At 40.1% G+C, this 26,318-nt stretch overlaps 1 protein-coding gene across 1 annotated transcript in view; it reads left to right on the forward strand.

The window, feature by feature from the left end:
- LOC132403320 (formin-2-like) overlaps positions 1-26,318 on the forward strand; it is a 392,743-nt gene that overhangs the window by 319,145 nt on the left and 47,280 nt on the right. Inside the window, 1 exon segment of the mRNA XM_059986771.1 lies at positions 20,860-20,911. Within this exon segment, the coding sequence (XP_059842754.1) occupies positions 20,860-20,911 (52 nt within the window).

Consider the following 26,318-nt stretch of genomic DNA (forward strand, 5'->3'; position numbering starts at 1 on the left):
GAGACAAGATCTTGCTCCAAAATGTAAGTGTTGAAATAAGCACCAGAAGAATGTGTGTGCTATCTAAAATCTGATCTGCTTACTGCAGCTTTTTTCATGCAAATGGATTCAATACAAGTGTCTAAATTTGAATGCCAACTCTATCCCGCCCTTTGCAGGTAAAAGAATGAATGAGATGGACGGATGGTTTCTTCTGCTGACAAACAATCTTGTTAATACTCACTTACTGATCCTGGAAAGTATGATGCAACATTTAGGCAGTAAAACTAACATTGGTTAAACTAATCCTTGGCACAGTCTGTCTTGCAGAGTTTCTCCCTGTGCCATGTTTGGTGCATGGAGCAACAACTTTGCTGTTTCTTCAGCATTTGTCTGTTTTACAAGGCAGAGTTGCTAGGTCAATGTTCAACCCAGCACACATGGAAAGCAAGCGAGGAGCTGGCTGGATTCAAACCTGGGAGCTCTCATTCCAAAGTCTGGCTGCACATACCACTACACTACTGGCACAGACAATCTGTCTGGGAAGGTGGATGTCAATACTGTATAATATGGCCTGGACACACTTAACCCCGCTAACCAGCACTAGTCTGGTAGGAATTGATGCAGTTTCTGTCACATTTTTGTTTCTGGGAGCTTTCTGTACATAAATTGGCTGCCTCCATTCCTGTATTCCAATGGCTACTATATTTCACAAATATTTTGCTGACTACAGGGATTTGGAGTGCAAGGTTTTTGTGAACCATACTATCTAAATGTATTGTTTATTGTATAGAATCAGGTTATAAAGGGTATTCTACTCAATACTCCATACCAGTGTTCTCTGCAGATGAATCCTGCTGACTCCTCTTGATCTAATATTCCCTTTAAGCAAAACGAACTATGGGAAGAGCTCTGGGTCAGGGGCATCTGTGGTGGGGAAGGGATAGTTAACATCTTGGCTCAAGATTCCATACCAAGATTGAGTGCACAGGGGAAGACAGCAAGTATAAAGAGGGTTTGTGCATTTACACCCCTGTATTCTTTTGTTCTGCTTTCTGTATAGACTTTATCGTTGTGAATTAAATTCATATTTTGAAACTCTTCAGAATTAGATTTAATATCTCAGGCATGTGTTGTGAAATTTGTCAACTTTATAGCAGCAGATCTACAGGTACCGGAGACCAAATTGATTGTGCTGCTACGCAGCTTGCGAAAGATTACAATTTTATCTTTTGCTACCCTTTAATCCTAAAATGTTATAACCTGTAGCTCATGTTACCTATTCTGCTATGTGTCACCCAGTTCTACATGCTCAGAATAGGGATGTCACTGGAGGACCATATTGAACCTGTGGCACTGGAGGACCATATTGGAAGTCTTTTGAAAATTCAAATGTATTACATCACTTCGGACCTATATCATCTATTATTTATTGGCTTATTGCTTGGTAAGGTTGTTTAAAGCGAGAGGAATCACCTGCTCCGAATGTGGCCAAAACCAGGGAGAGGGTGATTGATTTTAGGAGGAAGAGGACTGTGACGAGTCCCGTATACATTCTGAGAGAAGTTACAGTGGTGACGACTGGGAACCAACAGAGGCTGTTTATAAGAAGGTGGATGAGCAGACTTCATTTTCTGAGATGTGTGCAGCAGGACGTTGGAGATCTTTTACCAGTCTGTTGTAGCGAGTGCACTCTCCTTTGCAGCTTTGTGTTGGGAGAGCAGCATCGGTGCTTTCTTGTCTTTGCCTTTACAAGGCGCGAAACGAAAGACCGTGTGGCGCACCACTCCTGACCCAGACAGTGGGTGGCTTTTGACTCTCAAGGAGTTCATCCGCCCTTTGACAGGTTTTGTTTTTAGTCCTGCTGGGTGCCCATGCACCCTTCTCCCTGGTTAACCGAAGTGCACCAGGTGGGTGTGCCGGTTGAGTTGCCCAATCCAATCCAACCCAACCCGAGACAGGTAGTACTGGGCTATGTGGTACCAGTAACAAGGCAAAGCCTTGACCCGACGTGCAGGTTTGCCCGACGCCGGCCCCCTAGGCCCGAGTCGTAGGAGTAGTATCAGTGCTGGTGATGCAAAAAGATTAAATAAACTCATCAAAAAGGCTAGATCTGTCTTTGGCTACAGCCTGGACTCTTGAGTTTGTGATGGAGAGGAGGGCACAAAACAAACTCTTAATATTTTACTTATATATTTATTATTAATTATCATTGCTAAGTGTGTTTTTAAATGCTGCTGTACTGAAATGATTTCCTACTCAGGATCAATAAAATACTATTATTATTAGAGATCTCATTTAATAGGGTAAAAAGAGACCACAAAAGCTGAGATCCATAACCAAAATACCGTTTCTAAGGAATTCAGTGGATTAAGGTGCAACCGTGGGGGGGGAAGGATGGTCAATGATTCAAATCAATACCCTTCATCAGGGTCGACTGTTCCTTTGCCTCCACAGATGTTGCCTGACTACCTAAGTTCCTTTAACAGTCCAGTTTGTCTGTTTTTTTTAAAATTCTGCATGTTTCTCCATTATACTTTTTGAATGAGAATGCTCCTATTGCAGTGCTTGTTAAATGGAGCTTGCTGTCTGGATTCCATTTATCACAAATGATAAACTTGCTAATTCAGAACATCCTGGTTGCAATCAGTGGCATCAATCTAGACATGTAATTGGGCCAGAACAAGCCCCACCATGACAATTTGCTAAATTGAGTCCTTCATTAAATTTACTATTTGTTTGAATAAGCTGCATTTGCTGATAATTATCAGCAAGATTAGGCACTTGTTATCCTTTCTGCCACCTATGCTTTCTTGATGTTCTTGCTCTGCTCTGCATGGATGTTTAAACTGAACACAATCATTGGAGTGTATTGTGAAGGGTTTGGCAAAGCAGTTTTTCAACAGAATGATGCGTTCTGTTGGTTGACTCATGATCTTGTTACTGGACACGGCAGAAAGATCATGACAACCTCTATGCACAGAGACCATTGACAGCTCTTAAACGTGTGTCTCACACAGGTTTGAAAGATTGTGTATTTTTGGAGGAAGTGCTTCCTATTTCTGAGCTGAGCTTGATTTCACAGAGCACCAAGATGTTTCCAGTTTACCTGCAACTGGTGAAATTGGTAGCCTGCTTGATGAGGTTGACAGTTCAGGGAATGCAGTATTTCCCAAAGCACAACTTGGGAATAGTTGGCATCTGTCTAATGTAACATTAAATTTGCTCTCTGGAGACTACTTAACATCAGTTGCATCACCAAATAATGATACCACTTATGCTAATTAATATCATTTGTTAGTGATAGAACTAGTGGCCAAGATAGACTTTGGTACAAAGTGAATCTTGACCATTAGTTGTATCACCAGCTGGTGCTGGACCCTGAGAGAAATGAGGCTAGTGAAAAGATTTTTCATTGCAGGAGACATATTCTGAAGGAGTGCATGTGGGCAATGCTCAAAACAATAATTAGTTAATCTAGATACAGAGCAAGAGTGAAGCAGTGCAAAATTCTTTGACTTGAAACACCAATTGTTTTTCTTCTCGCAGATGTGGCCTGACTTAATGACCGTTTATACCCTCCTGCATGTAATAACATGGCCACTGAGTGTATGTTCATGGTCTTGTGCTGCTGCAGCCCATCCACCTCAAGGTTCGATGTGTTGTGCATTCAGAGATGCTCTTCTGCACACCATTGTTGTAATGTTTAGTTATTTGAATTACTATTGCCTTCCTGTCAGCTTGAATCAGTCTGGCCATTCTCCTCTGACTTCCCTCAATGACAAAGCATTTTTGCCCATAGACTTGCTTTTTTTTTTGCACCTTTCTCTGCAAACTCCAGACCCTGTGAGACCCTGTGCGAAAATTCCAGGAGGTCAACAGTTTCAGAGATACTCAAACAACACTATCTGGACCCAATAATCATTCCACAGTCGAAGTCACTTGCATCTTTCTTCTCCATTCTGATGTTTGATCTGAACAACAACTGAACCTCTTGACCATGTCTGCATGCTTTGAGTTGCTGCCACATGATGGCTAATAAGAGTTTGTGTTAACGTGCAGATGTACCTAATGAAGTAACCACGGAGTATAGTGTTTTCTGTTTTTTATACATGTTAGATGCCCAGCATATGTCGTGTATGAATTGCATTTACTTCAAGGTGTGAACTGTTTAACATTTTTAAAACTAAGTATTTAAATCTTCACAGGAATGTTAATCAAACACGCTCGCTGTGCATAGTTGTGTAAAAGCAATGTGCATTCAGTCTTTACCCATTGCAGAGGAACTAGTCATTCCCACCCTCACCCCCCCCCCCCCACACTGCCGGGTAGAGTTGTACTCTCCCACCTTTGTTCCTAGTTGCAGAGTGAGATTGGATGATTAATTTCTAATATAGAGCAGTGAAATACAGGAACAAGCCCTTCAGTACATGATGTTGTGCCAAAATGCCCTTTCACATGCAGTTGCGCTGGTAATACTCTAGTCCTGTGTGCTGCCCCTGAATTCTTCAGTGCAGTGTCAGGTTTCGAAGATCCCCTGCTTTTTCTCAGTTAGCTGAACAGAGCTTTCCTCCAGCTAAATACCGGGGGTTTGGCAGTGACCGAAACCATCCCTTTTCTTGGTATCTCATGGTTAGCGAGACTCTCCGTGACTCTTGAGTTACTTTTGACTTTGAACAACCAGGTAACTGTTCTGCTGTTGAAACTGCTGAATGCCATCGTTGTTTCCTCACAGGACTCCATGCCTCTTCACTTCATCAATTTGTTTGCAAAAACACAGGAAGAGTGGGATTCTTTATTTTATTTTATTGAGATACAGCACGGAATCGGTTCTTCCAGCCTTTCAAGCCGTGCTGTCCAGGAACCCCCAATTTAACTCTAACCTTATCATGGGACAATTTACAATGGCCAATCAACTTCACAACTGGTATGCCTTTGGATTGTGAGAGGAAACCAGAACACCTGGAGGAAATTTACACAGTCATGGGGAGAATGTACAAACTCCTTACAGGCAGTGGTGGGAATTGAGCCTGTCACTGGTACTGTAAAGCCACTCAAGCCTGCCCTCCCATTTAATATGATCACGGCTGATCTGTGTTTTCCTCAGCCTTCCTCCGTACCATTTCACCATGGCTCTGCAGTCCTTCATCTTTTAAATAATAGTCTACTATCTCTTTAAATGCAACAACCAGATTTGCTTTATGTGGTTAATTTATTTGTATGTTCAAAATTTAAAAAAAAACTCTCTACTTTGTCATTAAATCAGTAGTGCAGACTTGACTGTGAAAGTAAAGGTTAAGACTCATCAGCCTATAGTCTACTTGGGAAGTTGTGATGTCATTCCCCTGTTCTGAAATTCCATTTTGAGACCAAGTAGTTCACCACCTACCATTTTAAACATAATTGTGCTCTGTCTATTCTGTGCTTAGTCACGCTTTCCAACTTAAAAATCTCACCCTTGTTTAAATTGTCCAACACAAAAGAAAGCCAACTGTGCCATAGTGCCTAAACTAGTTCATTGAAAGAAATTCCAATTAGTCTTTTATCCCATGGATCTGTAAAAGCTTTACTTTTCAAGAATTTATCCAATTTCCTTTTGAATGTGACCATTGAATTTACTTCTCTCTCTCTCTCTCTCTCTCTTCCCCCCCCCCCCCCCCCCCCGGTGTGTACCTTGCATATTGCTGCTTCAAAAGAAAATGTCCTCTAATGTCGTTCTGCCACTTCATTTAAATTTGCAAATGCTTCAGGATGGTAACTTCATTATTTTCTGCATTTGTGTTCCTTTGCTGTAGATGATAAACTTCAGAAATAACTCTCTTCATACAAGCACAAGTGAAAAGAAATAGATGGGCAATGCAAAAATCCAATTCCGTTACATTATAATAGCTTTTTAAGATAGTGTTGTCCAAGAGTGAGTAAAAAAAAATAGCCCCTCATCTGTTTCTTGTAAACAATCAATTGATTTGGATTTTTTTTTCCAAATCCTGTATTGTAAATTAAAGTTTTTTCCTGCCAGTTTTAAATTAAAAAAAATAAGACTTATTTTCACCATTATTCTTATTTGTGAGGCCAAAGGAAAATTAAATTGTATTAATTCCAGGTTACTTTGTAAACCCATTTTAAAGGGACATCTAAAGATTAGTTCTTTGAAAGCTATTGGCCACAAATAAACTATTAAATCAAACTGTCCAATTAACTAGTCCAGGCAGACTGAAAACATCTAAAATTTTAATGTATTTTTCAGTCCATCAGTCGGTTTGGAAGCCAAGTGTTCGAAATGCTATGAAATGTTATGCTTTGCCCGTGGAATTTGAATTTTATGGCAAAATATGGGTTGTCCATACTGGTAATGCACAAGCCTCTTAGTGGACCATGTCCATATATAATCCGAGTTCACTGTTGTATTCGGAGATTACTGTAGATACACCTAACAATGACTACTCCACTATTTGTTCAACACGCGCTCTTCAAATGTTGTTCATTGAATTAGTTCTTGGGAATTGCAGATAAAATGCAGTTGGTGTAGTGATTGCCAATTTCAGTAAGTTCTGTAGCTTTAATTCAAAACTTACTCTTGAACTAAAGCTGTAGAAGTTGGTGGAAATAGTCAATGGCAATTTGCCTTTTTTTGTGGGATCTTCAAAGAATAATACGGAGTATTGAAAGATGTAGACATTTGTTCTGCCTTCTGACTTTAAATAGGCCAGAGGAGCAATCTGGTTTGTGTGGAAGCCGAGGTTCAGGCTGTCGTGGTGATGATATCTGAGTAAACAGTGCCGTATGCGACCCAAGAGAAGCGAAGTGTTCTCCATTCCGCGCAGAGGCCAATTCACCAAGGGAGCTGAATAATAAGTATTTAGAGGATTTTCATGCAACTATTTACAACAATAATCACTGAGGTACAATGTAATTGAAAGCCTGGAGCAGTGTTAATTGATGTCTGCGTTGTCTGAGAACAGAATCTTATTTGATTGCGTGCTGATATTTCACTTCCACAGTCCAAATCTTCAACAAAGAGGTGGTCACCAAAGTTCCTCAAAAAGAAACACTAACAACTGACTTTCAATAAAGATTAAATCTTGTAATTGACCATCATTATCTTTAGATAGTGGAGAATGATTTCTTATCTGATGATGCCCCATTTCCTGAATTGCATGATAGTGTTGCTAAATCTGGCTTGACTGTACAATATATCTAACCAGGCTGTGGAATTTACATTGCTAATGTTTTGCAGTGCAGACTGAAGAAAGTCACGGAGCAAATGAAATAAGTTAATTCTGGAAAGCTTGACAAAGCCCTCAGAGGTTGTGTGCAATATGTAGGGTCAGCTCTCTGACTAGACTTGAACACTGCTTATTTTATTCCTTTGGGAGACTAGCCAGGGGAAAATTTCAATCAGAGTCACAGATTAAAACGTGCATTTGTGATTCCCTTCTGCCACCCAGTAACCATTTCCACCGAAGCCAAGGAAATGGATGTTGTTCGAGAGACCAGTCCAGATTGGATGGATGGTTTGTGCAAAGGCTCATTTGATTTTCCAAACACGTAGTGCATTGTGCAGATGTTTTTCTTGAGGAAGTTTGAGAAGTTAGATTTGAGAGTTTATTCAAGGAAATTTGTAAACTTTTGGCTGAATCAACCAGTGGTCGGGAACACTTTTTTTATGGTACTGCTTGTTAAGTCCAAAAGCCTTGGAGGGAGTTGGTGTTGTCTGGACATTAAACTACATCACTGTGCCACAAGTAATTTCAATGGTTCCACAAGCTAGTGAGCCAGGTGTGGCGATTATGAATCACCGGAGTCCTTCAGGAAAGCGGTTGGAACTCGCTGTCTACTTTGGCATCTGAGATAGGTCTTCAGTCGGAAAACAACTTCATTTTGCTTTAAGACACTTTGGTTGTAGAGGAGAGCTTATGCCGAGCTGATGCTGAGCCATCTAGGCTTCAGAGCATGGTTGTTGGGGAAGGAAAAGCAGAATCCTGGTGATATTTAGCAATCTGTGTCTATCTGTAGCATATATGAGTACAGTATTAATTAAATAGTATATTAGATAATAATGATCAGAAAGTCCTGATAAATCATGTACAGGAAGCACCTCATTTAGCATTCAGAAGCTGTAAATGAATCAGAAAACTGATGAGAGATTAGCCTTGTACACAGTGGAGATGGATATCTAAAATAAATTGGTTTTGTTGTCACGTACTGAGTTGCAGTGAAAAGCTTGTCACGAATACTCGTATTACAGTGCATTGACATTGTATGTTTAAACAATAATATTACAGAACAAACGGCTACAGTGCCGAGTGCTGTGCAGATAAACAATAAGGTACAGTTCATGGTGAGGAAGATGTGAGGTGAAGTCCACCTGATTGTTATAAGACAATTAGATGGTTCCTTAGTACAAAAAACTGAAGAGCTTTGAGATCACTTGGGCAGTATTTGTTTCAGTCTTGGTTTCATACCCAAGGGTGTCTTGACGCAGAGTTTGAAGCCGAGTCCTTAACAGTTCCTTCCATCTCCATAGGTATTGCTCAAACTGCTGAGTTCCTCCAGCAGATTGTGATTTCATTGAATTGATCTCTGGGATGTAGGTGTGCTTTCCTAAGGACAGAGTAAAGAGACTTGTAAACACAGATGGGAGAACTCTGGTTCTGGATGCATTTGTGGAGGGAAAAGGGACAGAACGTTTGAGGCTGAGGCACTTCATCTAGACCAGCGGTTCCCAAAGAGGGTGATATCACCCCCTCAAGGGTGGTAGGAGTTTTGAATGGGGCGATTAAAAATAAACAGGGTGGTGGAGGAGAACTTGGTAGCAGTTGAGGGATTATAGGCTTAATTTATGAAATAAATTATTATAAGTATTTGATATTTTATGCCTCATAATTGATTATAATGATCATGTAAACACCTCATCTCTTTCTAACACACTGTTCTCTTAGAGTTTGCTCAAAGCACCTAATAGTTGTTGTAAAACAATGTGACACTTCTGTATTTGGTATATCTGGGTCCCATGCATTATTGCTGTTCGCTAATGTGGTGACTAGTATTATTCCCCATACTGTAGTCATGCAGTGATGCAATTCTTGTGAATTAGGGTGTGGTGTTCAATAAGGTAAAGTTCAAAATCGAATGGTCTTGACCGCATTTCTCTAGCCCACAGCTCAACCAGCACTGGCTACTTTTATGTACTTTCAGTAAAAGTTTTGCCTGTGCGATGATGACATTGCCTGGCAAAATTGACACATCCAACTGCAGAGCAAGCTTTATTGTCCTAAGTATGTGGCACAACGTGTCTTCCACATCTATTTGTATTTGGACAGAGCTGTCACTGAGTGAAATTGTTTTAATTATTTGGTCTGATTACTTGTGTAAAACTGTACTCAGAACCTCCCTCACTGCTGGTAGAATCAGTTCTCCTCTAATTGTATAGGGGTTTCCAGATTTAGCAATGAAATGTTGTATGAGTCACCCAAACAATGACTTTTTTTGTGAAGTGTGTGCAAACATGTTTTGAAGTTTTTTTTTCCTGCTTCTGTTAGTTTTAAAGAAGTGATTGAAAATAATCCAAATTCTTTTTGCTTTATCAGAATGTACTCTCTTCAAATATTCAATGAGCCAGGATGGTTTCATTGCCTCATTTGAAGAAAAACTTTTTCACATAAGACACATTAGCTGCTGTTGGTTGGTATAAATCCATATTTCAGATACTCTTCATAATGCTTTCTACACTTTTCCATTTGATCTAATTCTGTCATTTCATTATGAATTAATGACCACAGTCAATCACCTATTGATTAAGTCCAACCTCATGCACTGTGATCAATAAAGGGAAAAGTTATGAAGCTTGACTTTGGGAAGCTGCAGTCATATAAATATTTACTCAAAATAGCAGCCACAGAAGACAATAACATACAGGTGGAAATTTTTGATCTGATTTTATTTTCTGAACTCCAAGATGTTAAAAGCCCAGTCATTTCCCTCAGCCTTAGGATGAGAATGTATCAGACAGCTTCCCACTTCATGAAAGGACATAGTTGGGAAATAGTGCCAATGAAGGGGTTCAGCCCAAAATGCTGACTGTTAATTCCTTCCCACTGATGCTGCGTAACCAGCTGAATTTCTCCAACAATTTTGTATGTGTTACTCCTAATTTCCAGCATCTGCAGAATCTCTCATGTTAGGAAATGGAATCCCTTGAGAAAGATCACCTCGGGGTTAAATGTCAATCAGCTGTGAAATGAAAGTACTGATTTGATCTTTGTATATGAGCTGTCATAAAATTATCATTGGAGAAGGTGCACAGAATGTGGCACAATCTGTGTGTGTATACACTTGTCGATAGTGGTGGGCTGATGCTAAATTGGAAGGTTTTACTCTGAGTCTCAGGAGGAAGTAAGAGCAGATAATGAAAGCTTTGTCACAGAATCCAGAAAGAGGTGAGAACAAGAGAGCTCCAGAATGTGCAGGTACTGAGACCTTCCTTGATGGAATGATGATATCTGAGGATAGATGGGTGGTCAGAATATGGGGAGTGCAAATATTGTGCATGAATGAAGAGATTACAGATGACAAGAGGCTTTAAAATTATGTTATTGCTGATCTGAGGTGCTGCAAAATAAAAACTGCAAAGAATCCCATGTCTTCTGAGGGCTATATAAGATGCTATGTGCAAGACAGCTAAATTAAAGGTAAATCAAGATTCTATTTAATACTACATTTCAAAGGCAGCATCACTGACGATGTCAAAGCTCCATAGCAGTGTCTGAAAGTGATGGCCTGCATTAGTCTCTGGACTAGTGCTTGGAACAAGTGTACTAATTTAAATGGAAGTGTTCTTTCTGAGTCAAGAGTGATGCATCAGAAAACCGAGACCTCATCCTTTTTTTTTTAAAGGATATTTGCCATGTTTGTGAAGTTTGTGTTCTTTCTCTGCCTTAGAATTTCCCCTCAGGTGCTCAGTTTCCTTACACTTCATGAAGATATGCGGGTGGCTAGGTTGATTACTCAGTTTTTCCAAACATACAGTACTCTGCAGAAGTCCTAAGCATGTCTTTATTGCTAGGGTGCCTAAGACTGTTTACATTACTCAGTACTGTATTTGTTAATATAGAGTGGAGAGCAAAGTTGTACATCTGGTGGGAGCAAAGGATTTTGGGATTGGCAAACGTGAAGCACAGCTGTATTTGGGGGCAGAGAAGGAGTGTGGGGGTGGTGAGAGTACAGACAAGCCCATCACTGACATCAGGCAAGGTTATTTGATTCCAAGCAATTGGTATATTGATTATTATAGAATGTTCTCCGGAGCTTCCCACTCCTTTTTTTGCCCAACCATGAATCCCCTCTCCCTGCCTCCTTTCCGCTCTCGATCCACAATAGAGATCAATATTGGAATCACATGTGTCATGAAATTTTTTCTTGGGGGGGGGGGGGTACTGCAGTACTGTGTAATGCATAAAATTAGTACAGAACTGTGGACCCTAGCTATATGTATAAGCCTAAGACTTTTACTCAGTACCATAAAGTACTTTGTTGAGCAAGCAATGGAATTGATGGAACATCAGGTACATAAAATAGAATTAATGAAGGATTAGTGCAAATGTATAGTTGAAGGAAAGCATATTCAATGGGACAAAGAGCCTCTTTCTGACCTGTATTATATGGATCCAGATAACTGAACACATATCTTGCTCCTGAAGGTTGTTACCATTTGTAAAGCATGTTGTATCAGCAGAATTCCCAATTCATGAGCATTCTTCTAAATATATTTCTTGCACTTGTGTAAGTGAAGAGTTGACATGCTTCTGAATCCTGAAGAAATTCAGAGAAGCATATCAAGCCTTTTGGTAGCCAAGCCTCTGGCGAGATTCGAATGAGGGCATTCCTACCCTCTGGATAGCTTTTGACAGAAGGTACAGGTTGAGAAGTGATGCAAAAATGTACTCTGGCTCAGGGATTTGAAGCTGAAGCCAGGAATCACAATACACCTCCATCCGAGAGAAAGGTTGGCTCACCAGACAGACAGACTTGAGGAATGAATGCAGATTTATAAAGTGATATTCTGTAGATCTTGGTTCATTGCTTCAGCTGTTTTTTTTTAAATATATAATAGTTTCATTTTAACTGGCTTGAAATTTATATGGGTGCTGGCAGAATCTAGCACTGTTATGCCCCAGAATAAAGAACAGAAACCCAATAACCTTCTCCAAGTTGACTTGGAGTCAATTCCCCATTTGCTATTCCCAAATCAGCCCCTGAGCTTAACTGAAAGGTGATTGCAATAAGGGGAATTGGTACTTCCAGAGGAATGAAAATCAGAGTATGACCTGTCCATGCTGATCAAAACAGCTGATTTTTTTTCTTGTTTTGAAAGAAATTATACGTATTCAATTAAATTTTCTAGGGATTTAAGGTATGGATCAAATCCATGTAATCAAATGCATTTGTTGAATTTTAAACCAAAATATATTCTTGGCAGTTTTTCGTAATGAAACACTATGCTTCCTCTAAATCCATACGTGTTCTACAATTGGTTCTTGGCAAAAATATTGTTAAGAAAATGTTAAGCATCTGAATAAAATTTAATTTGCCAAATTGAGGTTCATTTGTGTAGAAAAGAAATTAAGACAGTTAATGTAAATTTCTCATCTTGCCTAATGACAACTGAAGGCTCATCAAGCCCAGCCAGTTGTTCCATCATTCTAATTAGTCCCTTTCCCCATTGTGTCCCTTGTCCATCTCAAGTCTTCTGCCACCTACCAACATAAGGGATATTTACAGTGGCGAGTTAACCCACCAGCCTCATGTGTTGAGGATCAGGTTGGTTCCAAGAGGGATGGTTTCTAGAATACCTGTGAGATGGCTTTCTAGAGCAACTCATGGTTGAGCCTACTGGAGGATCAGCTGTTCTGGATTGGGTGTTGTGCAATGAACCAGAATTAGTGAGCTTAAGGTTAAAGAACCCTTAGGGACAAGTGATCATAACATGATTGAATTCACCCTGAAATTTGAGGAGGAGAAGCTAAAGTCAGATGTATCGGTATTCCAGTGGAGTAAAGGAAATTACAAGGCATTAGAGGAATTAGCCCGAATTGATTGGGATAAGAATATTGGCAGGGATGATGACAGAGCAGCAATGGCTGGAATTTATGGGAGCAATTCAGAAGGCACAGGATATATACATCTGAAAGAAAAAAATACTCTAAAGGAAAGATGGAATATGAAAGTAAGTTGGCCAATAATATTGAAAAGGACAGCAGAGGTTTCTTCAGATACATAAGGTGTAAGAGGGAGGCAAGAATAAAATTGGACTACTGCAAAATGATGCTGGAGAGGTAGTTTTGTGGGACAATTAAATGGCAGATGACTGAACAAGTATTTTGCCTCAGGCTTCACTGTGGAAGACATGAGTAGTGTAGTGGAAGTTCCAGGTGTCAAGGGTCATGAAGTGTGTGAAGTTACCATAACTAAAGAGAAGACTTGGGAATCTGAAAGGTCTGAAGGCAGATAGGTCACGTGGAGCAGATGGTGTATATCCCAGTTATCTGAAAGAGATAACTGATGAGATTGCGAAGGCATTAATTAGTAATGATCTTTCAAGAATCACTAGATTCTGGAATGGTTCTGGAAGACTGGAAAATTGCAAGTCTTCAAGAAGGGAGCGAAGCAGAAGAAAGGAAACTATAGGCCAGTTAGTCTGGTTGGGAAGATGTTGGAGTCGATTATTAAGGATAAGGTCTTGGGGTACTTAGAGCCACGTGATAAATAGGTTGTAGTCAGCATGGCTTCCTCAAATTCTTTAAAGAACTAACGAGCAAGATAGACAGAGGAATCAGTGATGTTGTGAACTTGGATTTTCAGAAGGCTTTGACATGATGTCACACATGAGGCTGTTTAACAAGCTATGAGTGTATGGAAATACAGGAAAGATTCTAGCATAGATCAAACAGTGATTTATTGGTGGGAGGCAAAGAGGGGGAATAAAGGGAGCTTTTTCTGATTGGCTGCTGGTGACTAGCAGTGTTTCACAGGGGTCTGTGTTGGGGCAGATTCTTTTTTGTGTTATATGTCAATGACTTTGGATGGTGGAGTTGATGGATTTGTTGCAAAATTTGCCCATGTTATGAAGATGGGTAGAGGGGCAGGTAGTTTTGAGGAAGTAGAGAGGCTGCAGAAAGACTTGGGCTACATCCACAGTAGACTGGATAAATCCGTAACCGAAGTTTTTTCTCTTTTTTTTAACCTTCCGTCTACACTAAAACAGTGTTTTCATCCACCTAAACCAGAGCTTTACAGAAACTCTTTCCAGGGTGGGTATTTTTGAAAACGCTGCTCGGGCAGATCAGTGTGGACAGGGGTAACCAGAGAAATCTGAAAACACTATCAGACGGCAGAGCGCCATTTCATTGTTTGCTTGAACGCAACCTAACAATTTCAGGACAGGTGGCAATGAGACTGAAGCCGGAGGAGTTAGAAATGTACTCACCAAATACTTTGACCCATAACTTACTGAATAAATAAGTATACTGTACTCACTTTGCTATGTTTTTTGTCCTTGCTTGTATGAAGATGGTTTACCTATTTATGCAGGTACTTCTCTGACAATAGATATGTAACAGCCTAATGTATCATTGTATGGAAATGCAAGATAATACTGGTGCAAACATGTTTTACACATTTAACAAGATGCTTTATTACTGCAGCAGAGTTGGTCAGTTTTTCAATGTTCGTCATCAGCCGGGTCATACAGTCCGTGAACTCCCTGTCGGTTGCCTCCATGCACTTCAGTATTTGCTATTTGCCAACAGCTGCCCGTCGTTTGAGTTTTTCTAGTCTGTAACTGAAAAAACACATACCAAGTCTTTCACAGCGAGATTCGACACCAAACATGTCACTTGTTTTCTGTAGATGTGTCATGCACATGCACAGTAGGAGGAGATTCACTGAAATCTCATTTTCAAGGTGAACAGAGATATTTTTTAAAACGCATAGTGTGGACGCCTATCGTTTTTATGTGAAACCGCTGTTTTCAAAATTATCCGGTCTAGTGTGGATGTAGCCTCAGATTAGGAGAATGAGCAAACAAATGGCAGATGGAATACAGTCGGCCCTCCTTATCCGTGAATTAAGCGAATCGCGAAAACCTGGAAGTGCTCTTCCAGCACTTGTTGTTCAAGCATGTACAGACATTTTTCTTGTCAGTATTCCCTAAACAATGCAGTATAACAACTATTACTTGGATTGCACTACTTGTATGTATAATCTATATTTTCATTTCTATTTATCATATTATTGTTATGAGCAGAGAGACAACATCTGCCGGAAGTAAATTCCTTGTATGTGCACAGGTACTTGGCGATTGAAGTCTGATTCTGATTCTGATTTTACATAGCATTTACATTGTACTGGATATTATAAGTAATCTAGAAATTATTTAAACTATACAGGAGGATGTGCGTGGGTTATTGTTGATCAGGATCAAAAAAGATCGTAAGTTCTCTTACTAAGTCAGTCGGAACAGGTACGTCCAGTATTATTTAGCATCAGTTAGTCAAACATTTGAATTCATATATAGTATATATTTTACCTTTCTATGCATATAAAACACTTACGAACGTATGTTTCAGCATCGGGCTCGGGAAGTTCCCGAGTTTGATCTAGTGACAGATTGCTATAGAGTGTGCTCTCCACCGTGCCAGGTTGATGTGGAGGATCAAAAACCCAAAACACAATAATTAAACCACTGCGTTGCTTAGTAATAATTGTAATTTTCATCAGGACACAGCCTTTCTCGCTTTATCTTTTAAAATTTTTCCGATCGTTGACCGACATAGCCTTAACACTTTTCCAATGACCGATGGCGTTTCACCTCTTTCCGATTGCTTTATTATTTCCACTTTCAATCGTTATCGTGATTATTTTCATGAACAGGAAACACGACATATTCAGATCTCTACAGGTGGGTCCTAATGTCCAGCACACTGAGACGGGTTAAATAAGTTCTGGGGTTCTGCTGGGTCCTAAAGTCCACCGCATTAAGACTGGTTGAATAAGGGACTAGAGCATCCGTGAATTTTGGTATCTGCGAGGGATCCTGGAACCAATCTCTCACAGATAAGGAGGGCCGACTGTATAGTGTTGGGAAGTATATAGTCATGCAGTTTGGTAGAAGAAATGAAAGTCTTGACTATTTTCTAAATGGAGATAAATCAAAAAAACTAAGGTGCAAAGGGGCTTGGGAATCCTTGTGCAAGACTCCCTAAAGGTTAATTTGTATGTTGAGTCTGTAGTGAGGAAGGCAAATGCAATGTCAACATTCATTTCAAGAGGACTAGAACATAAAAGCAAGGATGTAATGTTGAGAATTTATAAAGCACTGGTGAGGCCTCACTTGGAGTATTGTGAACAGTTTTTGGCCCGTTATTCTTAGAAAGGATGTGCTGACACTGAAGACAGTTCAAAGGAGTGCCACAAAAATGATTCCAGAATTGAATGGCTTGTTGTATGAAGAGCATTTGATTTGCACTGGGCCTGTATTCACTCAAATTCAGAAGATTGAGGGGTGACCTCAAATAGTGAAAGTAGGTGTGGAGAGGATGTTTCCTATGATGGGAGAGTCTAAAACGACAAGACACAGCCTCAGAATAGAGTGGTGTCCATTAGAATGGAGGTGAATTTCTTTAGCCAGAGGTTGTTGAATCTGTGGAATTCTTTGCCACAGGCAGCTGTAGAAGCCAAGTCTTTATATATATTTAAGACAGATGTTGATTTAGTCAGGGCATGAAGAGATAAGGTGAGACGGCTGGAGATTGGGGTTAAAAGGAAAATTGGATCAGCCTAAGTTGATGGAATATCAGAGCCGACTCGATGGGCCAAATGGCAGAATTCTGCTCCATTATCTTATGATCTTCTGGCTGCTGTTAGGACTTTGGATCTTGGAAGGGTCACCCATACCAAACAAGTCGAAGGGTGGAGAGTGGTCCACCAATCCTCTGTTTGGGGTTTCAGCTCATGGTTCACAACCCTGACATTTAAAACAAAACTGTTATGGACATGACAATGAGTCCTTTTACATCTGAGTGGAACAGTAATCCTGAGTCTCCACCTGAGACTTGCATGACTGACAGTAGTGAAAACCAAGCCAATGATACAATGATGGAAGTCCTGAACATCACCAGAGATGAAGGACCTTTATTGCTGCCGTAATCACCAGTGGTGCAATGGGCAGTAGGTTGGTAGGTAGGTCACCTCACAGTAGCCCATGATGGCACAGTTTTAAATCTTTACTATTTGCGAAATTTTTAGGAATATTAGCCCTATGTTTCAAAATATGAAAATTGCAGGAAAATGAGATAGTTGAGAGTAAAGCAGAATACAAAGGAAGTCCAGGTGGTCACAAGGAAATACGGTGTCCACATGGAGAATACTGCATGTGTGTGTCACACTCTGGTTTTAAATGGGGTTCAGAACAGATAAACCCTTGGGATGTCTGTATACTAGACCTTGAAGACAGTAGAGCCACTTGAGAAGATGGGGAAGATGGCCCGTGGGGATTTTGACCTGGGTACGAAACAAAGGCATTATTTTTAAAACTTGATAAAGCATATTTATGTCTCAGCTGGTGCTGTATTTAACTCTGGCACTGCACTTTAAAAAGCATATCATGGCCTTGGAACTGCAGAAACAAGAGAAAAAATTGTGCTGGATGTGGTTGGCAATCCCAAATCTTTGGAGTTCAGCCTTTTGCACTGGAGTAACCTCCTGACTTGCTATGAGTTCAGAACTTAATGAGCAGCGGATGCTGCCGCATCTGTCCCTATGCTCCATTGTTGAAGTGCATGTGGAGCCCAGCTACAGGTGCTCATCTTGCTGCGATTCCCCAGCATCATGTTGGGCAATTATCTCTCAAGACATGTTTGACTGATTCAGTTATTGGAATAGAGGCATTTGGCCAGTACAATAGGGAAATGAAACAATTTGTTTATGGATTATTTTATTTAAATATTCTTGATCCTGAATTAATTTGCAATATTTAAGTTGAATAGAACTGTGCATAAGTCGGTCTTGGGCACATACACATTGCTAGGGTGCCTAAGACTTTTGTACAGTACTGTATTTCTCAATGTGGAGCAGAGAACAAGTGTGTAAATCTGGTGGGAGCAAAGGATGTTTGGAATAATGAGGGTGGAAGGAGTGTGATCTAGGTAGCAGAGGATGCCAGGGGCAGGTGCATACATACCAACCCTGAGAGTTGCACTCATGTGTTTCATGAAATTTGTTTTCTTTTGTGGCAGTATTACAATGCAATACATAAAATTACTGCAGTATTATAGTAAAGACTTGGGCATCCTAGCTTTTTATACATTATGTGCCTCATACTTTTGCACAGTGCTGTGGGTTTCTAAATTTCTCAATGCCAGGAACATTTAAACTAAGTTAAATTGATAACCTACTGTAAGATGTCAAAGCTGCTAAAGGTCTTTCAGAGCGAAGGCCTTTGGCTGTATATTGCTGAGCGACTGGTCAAAACCAAAACCTTGTTCCTTTTCTCTGAATGTGTCCAGATTTCAGAGACCGAGTAAGCTGCATAGCTGGGAGGTAGGTTTAGGCGTGGAAAAGTGTGGCTGAGCCGGCTTCAGGCCTTTAATCATCAGAAGATAGAAAATTAAATTTGTTGCTAGTGTTTTAAATCATGAGCAACTTGCAACCAGGTGACCTGAGATCTATGTAGGGATTTAATTGGAAGGGGATGCACTTGGGAGAAAGAAAGTGAGTAGTAATGAAAGTAAAGGTATAAGAAAAGATGATTTGAGTTTTCTTTTAAGAGATTAAGGTAGAACTGATGGTGTTGAGTTAACAGCAATCACTACAGTTATTTGAATGATCATGGGAAAAGTAAGTTTCACGGTCTTGATTCTTAGAAATTATTAGGGTGCATTCATTCTGGAGGTAAATAGGGAAGAAAAGAGATAATAGGGATGTCCAAAGGTAGAAATGCTGTTGTGGGAATGAGTTGTTGGCAGGATGAAATTGGAGGGCGCATTGAAGAGCTGTCAAGTTTTAATGTAAATGAGGCCAAAATGGTGGAGGTGATTCCAATTTTTTTAAAAAATGGCAAAGCTGGAAGCTGCCATCAGATTAAGAAGTGACAGCAAAATATATTTGCAGGATACGTTGGTGGTGAAACCAACAGACAAGTTGCTGACACAACTGTAATATGGAAAGGCTAATAAAGAAATTGAGATGCCTGTATCTGGGCAGCAAATCTGAAAGATAGTAGAGTATAACTGTATGAGCTGTGAAGATGTATTGTCCTGGTACTTGGGAGTTTAATGAAATGAATCATCTGCAGAATGAGCTAACCTTTCAACATGAGCTTTTTCTGAAATCTGGAAAAAGGTTCAGTGGTTGCATTCCAGGGTGTTGGGATTGCTTGATGAGGAAAAGGTTGTGTCTGATGGCTTTAATAGGGGAATAAGATGTTATCTTGTTGAAACATGAGGTAGACAATGGCAGAGATTCACCCACAAGGGGAACTAAAAATAAGTTAATAGTTCTGGAATTTGTTGACTCTCAATTGGTAGGGTTGAGGAAAAGTGCGTACTGAGGTTGGTGATTTTTTTTTTTGAAATTCTCTATCCTTGAAGGCCTAGTTATTGAATGCAGAAACTGAAAGTAATGTTTATAAACAGGAAAGTGGCCAAAGTCAAGATCAAATTAGCCACTGTCTTATCAACTTTTGCGATAGACCTGAGTCTTCCTATTTCTTAACTACCTATGAGGATTCTGATATAAAATCCCAATTTTTTTTCGTTTATTAACATTGGTTCAAAATAGAGAACTGTAATAAGAAATTTGAATGTTTATTGCTATTTTCCAGAATTTAAAATGACATTGCTGATTTTATATTGTGGATTTACTTTTGAAATATTTGAGCTCCAACCTGTCTTGGCATCATTTAAGTGAATGAGATTAGCAGTGTAGTTCTGAACTGGGTGCAGACGTGCACTGTGAATCCATTGGGTTGGTTTTATTCTGGATTTCTTTGAGGCTTCGGAGAGAGGCATCTTTGTCTTCCTGAATTGCTCTGAAAGTGTGGAGTTGGGACTGAAACGGGGTACCGTCTATTCAAGCATCAGAATGAAAGCAAATTTTCTTGTGCTTAATTTGTGGGGGGGGGGGGTGTAAGAAAGACTGGCATTTGATGACTGTTCCCTTTAAGCTGTGCAGGTGCGTGGCCACGCAGTTACTGAAATGCTCCTGTGCACGTAGCCTTTGTTGCCACGCAGTTTTCAGGCGGTGTAATTCTAAAAAAAATTCCTGATCAGATCAATGATCAGTTCTGTGCAACTCTTCTAATAAAAAGGGGGAATGTTGCAATTGGCATTCCAGTTGGGAATTTAAGGAAATGATAGTCAAAGGAATTGATATTTTTAAGAAAAAGTCCACTTTGACATTTCATCTATTTCTTTTATTGAAACCGTCTGTTTCCTGAAATATTAATTGCTCCTTGAATAGAAGGAAGAATGAACAATTACTTCCCATTGACTTTCTAAAGAGGTTCTTGGAATGTAATCATATTTTTAAATTGGCACTTCACCATTAAGCCTCCACTACGACCCAGCAGAGAAAGCCTTTGATCCCCATGTTTTATTTGCCTATGATATGCCTGAGGTGCTCAAGCCATTTCTCAGCAATTCGAGGGGTCTTGAGGCCTACTCCTGCTTCTGTTTCTTTTTATTTGAGTTAAAGTTAAGCCCAATTTAACTTCCAAAATTAGAGTAAATGATGCAGTTATTTTTTAAATGCTCCAATTTGGAAGTATTTCAAGTTGACCTTTTGACCACGCTATTAATTACTGCTTTCTTTTTGGATTCACAGCAAAGTCTGATGAAGAATCTCAAGAAGCTTTCTTGTCTGGAACACACAAAAGGTAATTTTTCTTTTCAGGCTTCTGACTGTAAGTAGAAATCTCCTTAAGCAAAATATTCCCACTCAATTATCTGTTCAGAAACACCTTCAGAATATTCAGAAAATGAGCTGGTATCCAGAAAACAAAATGAAGCTATTAGCAAATATTGTTTACTGCCTTGGAAGTTAACAGGGTTTACAGGTGTAAGAGGTCAGGGAGACTGTTCTTTCTGTCTATCTCCCGTTGTACATCAGATATCTGAAATGAAATTCCTGTCCTGTGCTGCATCCTTTATCGTCCTGCGCTGCATCCAAGATTTGCTAATTGCTTCAAAGATCCTATCTACTCTTAGATCAAACACTGGTGGTGTTTATCTTGGAAGAGTTGGTCATTGATGGCAAAAAAATGCTGAGCATGGTAACAGTGTGCTACTATAAAAGAGTTGAAATAAAAATAAGTTCATGTTTTCTTTCTTTCTAGTCTTATTTGAACTGTGGTGAAGAAGTCAGGCAGTCGACTTGTTTCTTTCCTTCTTTCACTGGGAAGAGGTGCATCAGATATTTCCTAATATTCCTCTGTCTGCTTCTTTACATCATAACTTGTAATATGTCTTTCTTGTCACACAGACCATTATTAATCACAAAATGCAGGTCAAGTAGCATCATGGAAATGAATAAACGTTTCAGGCGGAGACCCTTCTTCAGGACTAAAAACGAAGGGAGAGGACCCCAGGAAATAAGCATAGTGGGGAGGGGAAGGAGAATAGCTAGAAGGTGATAGGTGAAGTCAGTTGGGTAGGAAAGGTAAAAGGCTGGAAATGAAGGAATCTGACACCAGGAGTTTAGAGCCATAGGAAGAGGGGAAGGAGGAGGAGGACCAGGGAAAGTTGAGAAGAGGTGCGAGACCTAAATGGGGAAAAGAATGGGGGGGGGGAAACATTTATTTCTTGCAGAAAGGAGAGATTGATATTAATGCTATCAGGCTGGAGGCTACCCAGACAGAATATAAAATGTGGCTCCTCCACCCTGAGGGTGGCCTCGTAGCACAGGAAGGCATTGGACTGACACATCAGGATGGGAATTGGAGTTAAAATGTTGCTCCACTTTTGGCAGATGGAGTGGAGGTGCTCGATTACCAATCTCATTTCTGTCTAGATCTGTTCAGATACTTTACAGACCAGTCCTGGCAACTGAAGACATGACATTTTTGCTTTCACATCCCAGCACTCAATATGCACATCCTTCTAAACTAGGGGTTCCCTGCCTTTTTTTGTCATAGACTACTACTGTTAAGCAAGGGGTTTGTGGACCCCAGGTTCCCTGTTCTGTGGCTATGTTTTTGATGCCCCAACCACAGGGAAGAATCGTTTCCCCATCTATAACCCTTATAATTTTACATACCTCTGAGGTTACACCTGGGCCTGCCTCGCTCCAGTAAAAACACGTTGTTCTATCCAGTCTCTCCCCATGTTCTCCAGTCTAGCCAGCATCCTGATGATCCCCTCAGAAATCATACAAGCAGAGCGGCTTGCTGACAAGATTCCTGTGAAACAGTATTGCTCACAGGATTCCAATCAAAAAAGCATCTCCCACCACTGACTACCCTCTGCCTCCCATCGCCAAGCCAGATTTGGATTAGTGAAACAGGATTTCAGTCCAATATTTCATCCTAAATTCGGACCTGTGGATGCTGTCAACCACATCCCACCCACCCCCAGACTAATGGGCAGTTCCTTCACCCAGCTGGTTGGCACCAATTTAAATATTTCACTTAAAATATCCACCTACCCAAGCAATGCCTAAAGCATTGCAGCTTACACAGAGCAAATATTGTGAAGAGCAAATATTGTCAGAGAAATTTTAAATGTTGTTAGTGAATATTGTACAGAAGGCAGTATGAGGGAGAAACTGAAACATTAAATAGAACTAATGGAGTAGGTCTCCAAAGGAAATTTGTACTTTAAGCTGTTGAATAATTCAAACAAAATGAATGCATGAAATGAATGAGATAAAAATCAGATAACTATGATAGATCATTCAACATCTATCCTCCTGATCCATGGCGAAAAAAATCAAGGATTTATTACAAATATTTTATATGACACCTTTACAACGAAAAGGAGATCAGGCATTCCAGATGTGTACAATTGTGTTGTGAGCTGTAGGTTATTTACTTTGCACCTTGGCTCTGGAGAAACACTTTCACTTGGCTGCATTTATGTATGATTGAAAGATACTTACAGCCTGAACTTGATCTATCTCCTCTTTAGATTGAGTTTCTTTGACTTGAGGGAGGAGGAACGTCATGAGTTTAAAAAAAAATGTATATATTTTTCTGTGTTGCTTTGGTAATCATGTAGTAAGTTATTTAAAAGTAAATTTGTCAAGCATCCAGGAGAGAGGATGGTAATGAAGTATCCAATTGAATTAATTACTTTATATGTTCGCAGCAAGAACAATCAAATGGCAGGACCTTGATTCACAAAAATCAGACATTCAGAGCATAAATGTTCTCTAACGCTCCCACTGCTTTTGTGCCCCCACTCTTCCAGCTCATTAATAGATTGCAGCCAAATTGAGTTTGTGAAATGGAAGTTCCGTCTGAGTATTGTGGGGTTTTATTTGGGTGCAACAGCTTCTTTTCGGATAGATTCTTTCTGAAAAGTGTTTGAAATTTCCAAAAGTAAGATTAAGAGTCTGTATAATGCTAACGATATCTGTGATATTGTTTGAAACGAAGAATCGGTGGATTGGTGTGAGAACAACCACCTAAGCCTGAACGTAGAGAAGACAAAAGAAATCATTGTGGGCATTAAGAAGGTGCAGATGAACCATACCCCTCTGCAAGTACATGGATTCTCCACAGATGCTGTTAAGTGCACCAAGTTTCTGGGGGTTCACATCATGGATGACCTCACCTGGTTCCTTAATATCATGTCCCTGAACAAGAAGGCACAGCAGCATCTCCACTTCCAAAGAAGATTGAGGCAAGCAAGGCAAACCCCGCTCCCCCCAAATCTTACAGGAGCATAATTGAGAGCATCCTGACAAGATGCATCCCCATCTGGTGTGGGAACAGTCAAACACTGGACCAGATGACCCTATAATGACAGTGAGAACTGCTGAGAGGATCATTAAGATCCCACCCGTCCACCCAGCATCCTCTTTGACTTTCTACCATCAGGCTGGAGACTACTACAATACACGAAACAAGAATGATCAGAATGGGAAACAGTTCCCTCCCCCAGGACATTAAGTGACTGAACTCCCTGCTGCATCGTATTCAAGGTGTCACTGGTTAATCTGTTCTATAACTTACAATATTTAATATTAATCCACATTAGTTTTTGTGCAATTCTGCAGATTTTACCCATGCCTTCATAAGTTATTGAGTGTTGTACTTCTGTGCTTTCCACCCTAGTTTGGAGAAACATTGTCTCTTTTCTATATGCGTGATAGGTTATATACATGTATATAGTTAAATGACAATAAACTTAACTTGTGGTGTTGGCCTTGTGGAGTGACCAAGATGAGACAAATAAAGAATCCAATACAGAGGTATAGTTGGTAGTGGCTTGGGTTTGATCCCAGCATCTGTTTCTGTCTGTATGGAATTGGCATGTTTTCCTGGGACTGTGTCGGTATTCCAGCTTCCTCCTCCACCCTAAAGACTACATATTGGTAGGCTAATTGACCTCTGTAAGTTGGCTCCGATATCTCTGTAAATTGTAGAATGTGGGGTGAATAAAACAGGATTAGTGTAAATAAGGATGTTTGGAGATTGGTACAAAATTAAACTTTTTGTGCCATACGGCTTGTGTCCATGCTGTCTCCCTCTCTAACTAATACTTGGATTATCTAAAAGGAGATGATGTCAATCTTATAAAATTTTGAAAGAACATTCCAAAAGATAAGTCGGGTAGAAAACTATAACCATGTGAGATCTTAAGCTTTGCCAAAGCAAATCTCATTCCAGAGCAGGAGTTCCCAACCTGGGGTCCACATACCCCTCAGTTAATAATAGGGACTATGGCATAAAAGTGTTGGAAACCCCTATTACAGAGAGAAGGAACAAGCAGTGGGTTAGGAAGTGAAGTTACAAGATTGTAGATAATAAAGCAATTTGCTATACTAATCAGAAGACAGAATAGACTGGGAGAAGCGGCAAATCTGATGCCTGCTGCATAATGTAATGAGGTGAACTATGTTTATATGCTAAGATAGGATAAGTTTCAGTTAAAGTTAGTCATTTGTCTCCCTAATACACAGTTATCATGAAGGAAATTGAAGGAAGCGAGGCAAGAGAGGATATCAGTCTGCTGGAAACAATACTGAAGAGGGAGTAATGAGGGAACAATGAAATGGTGGAAGAACTGAATAAATATTTTGTATCAATCTTTATGGTGGAAGACATCAGCAGTATGGTGGAAGTTCCAGGTGTCAGGTATCATGAAGTGCGTGAAGTTACCATAACTAGAGAGAAGGTTCTTGGGAAACTAAAAGGTCTGAAGGTAGTTAAGTCACCTGGACCAGATGGTGTACATGCCAGGGTTCTGAAAGAAGTGGCTGAAGAGATCGTAGACGCATTAGCATTGATCTTCCAATAATTACTGGACTCTGAAATGATTCTGGAGGACTGGAAAATTGCAAATATCTTTCCACTCTTCAAGAAGGGAGAGAGGCAGATAAAGGAAACTATAGGCCAGTTAGTCTGAACTCAGTGGTTGGGAAGATGTTCGAGTCAATTATTAAGGATGAGGTCTTGGGGTACTTAGAGGCACTAAATAAGATAGGCCGTAGTCAGCATGATTTCCTCAAGGGAAAATCTTGCCTGACAAAATCTGTTGGAATTCTTTGAAGAAATAATGTGCAGGATAGACAAAGGAGAATTGGTATATGTTGTGTACTTGGACTTTCAGAGACCTTTGATAAGGTGATGCATATGAGGCTGCTTAACAAACTGCAAACCCATGTAATAACAGGAAAGAATCTAGCACGGATAAAGCAGTGGCTGACTGGCATGACACAGTAGGACTAAAGGGAGCCTTTTCTGGTTGGCTGCTGGTGACCAGTGGCTAGTGACCGGCACCCATTTTAAAGATATATATGTTTGTGTGTATATTGAGAACCTCAGCAAGGCAATTGACAGTCTGGCCCCAGGGAAAGCTCCTGGCAAAGATGAGATTCCTCCAGACCTGATCAAACACTGCAAGAGCTCACTCCTCCAATCTTTATACAAGGTCCTCTGTCAGTGCTGGAAGGAAGGAGCCATACAACAGGATATGTGAGACTCCAAAGTCATCACTTTGTACACGAACAAGGGTGATAGGAGCAACTGCAACAAGTACAGGGGTATCTCCCTCCTGAGTATTGTCAGCAAAGTCTTTGCTCATGTAGCTCTGGCACGTCTACAAACTCTGGCAGAGTGA

Source organism: Hypanus sabinus, chromosome 12 (genome assembly GCF_030144855.1).
Source record: "Hypanus sabinus isolate sHypSab1 chromosome 12, sHypSab1.hap1, whole genome shotgun sequence".
In the NCBI taxonomy this organism is placed as follows: Eukaryota; Metazoa; Chordata; class Chondrichthyes; order Myliobatiformes; family Dasyatidae; genus Hypanus; species Hypanus sabinus.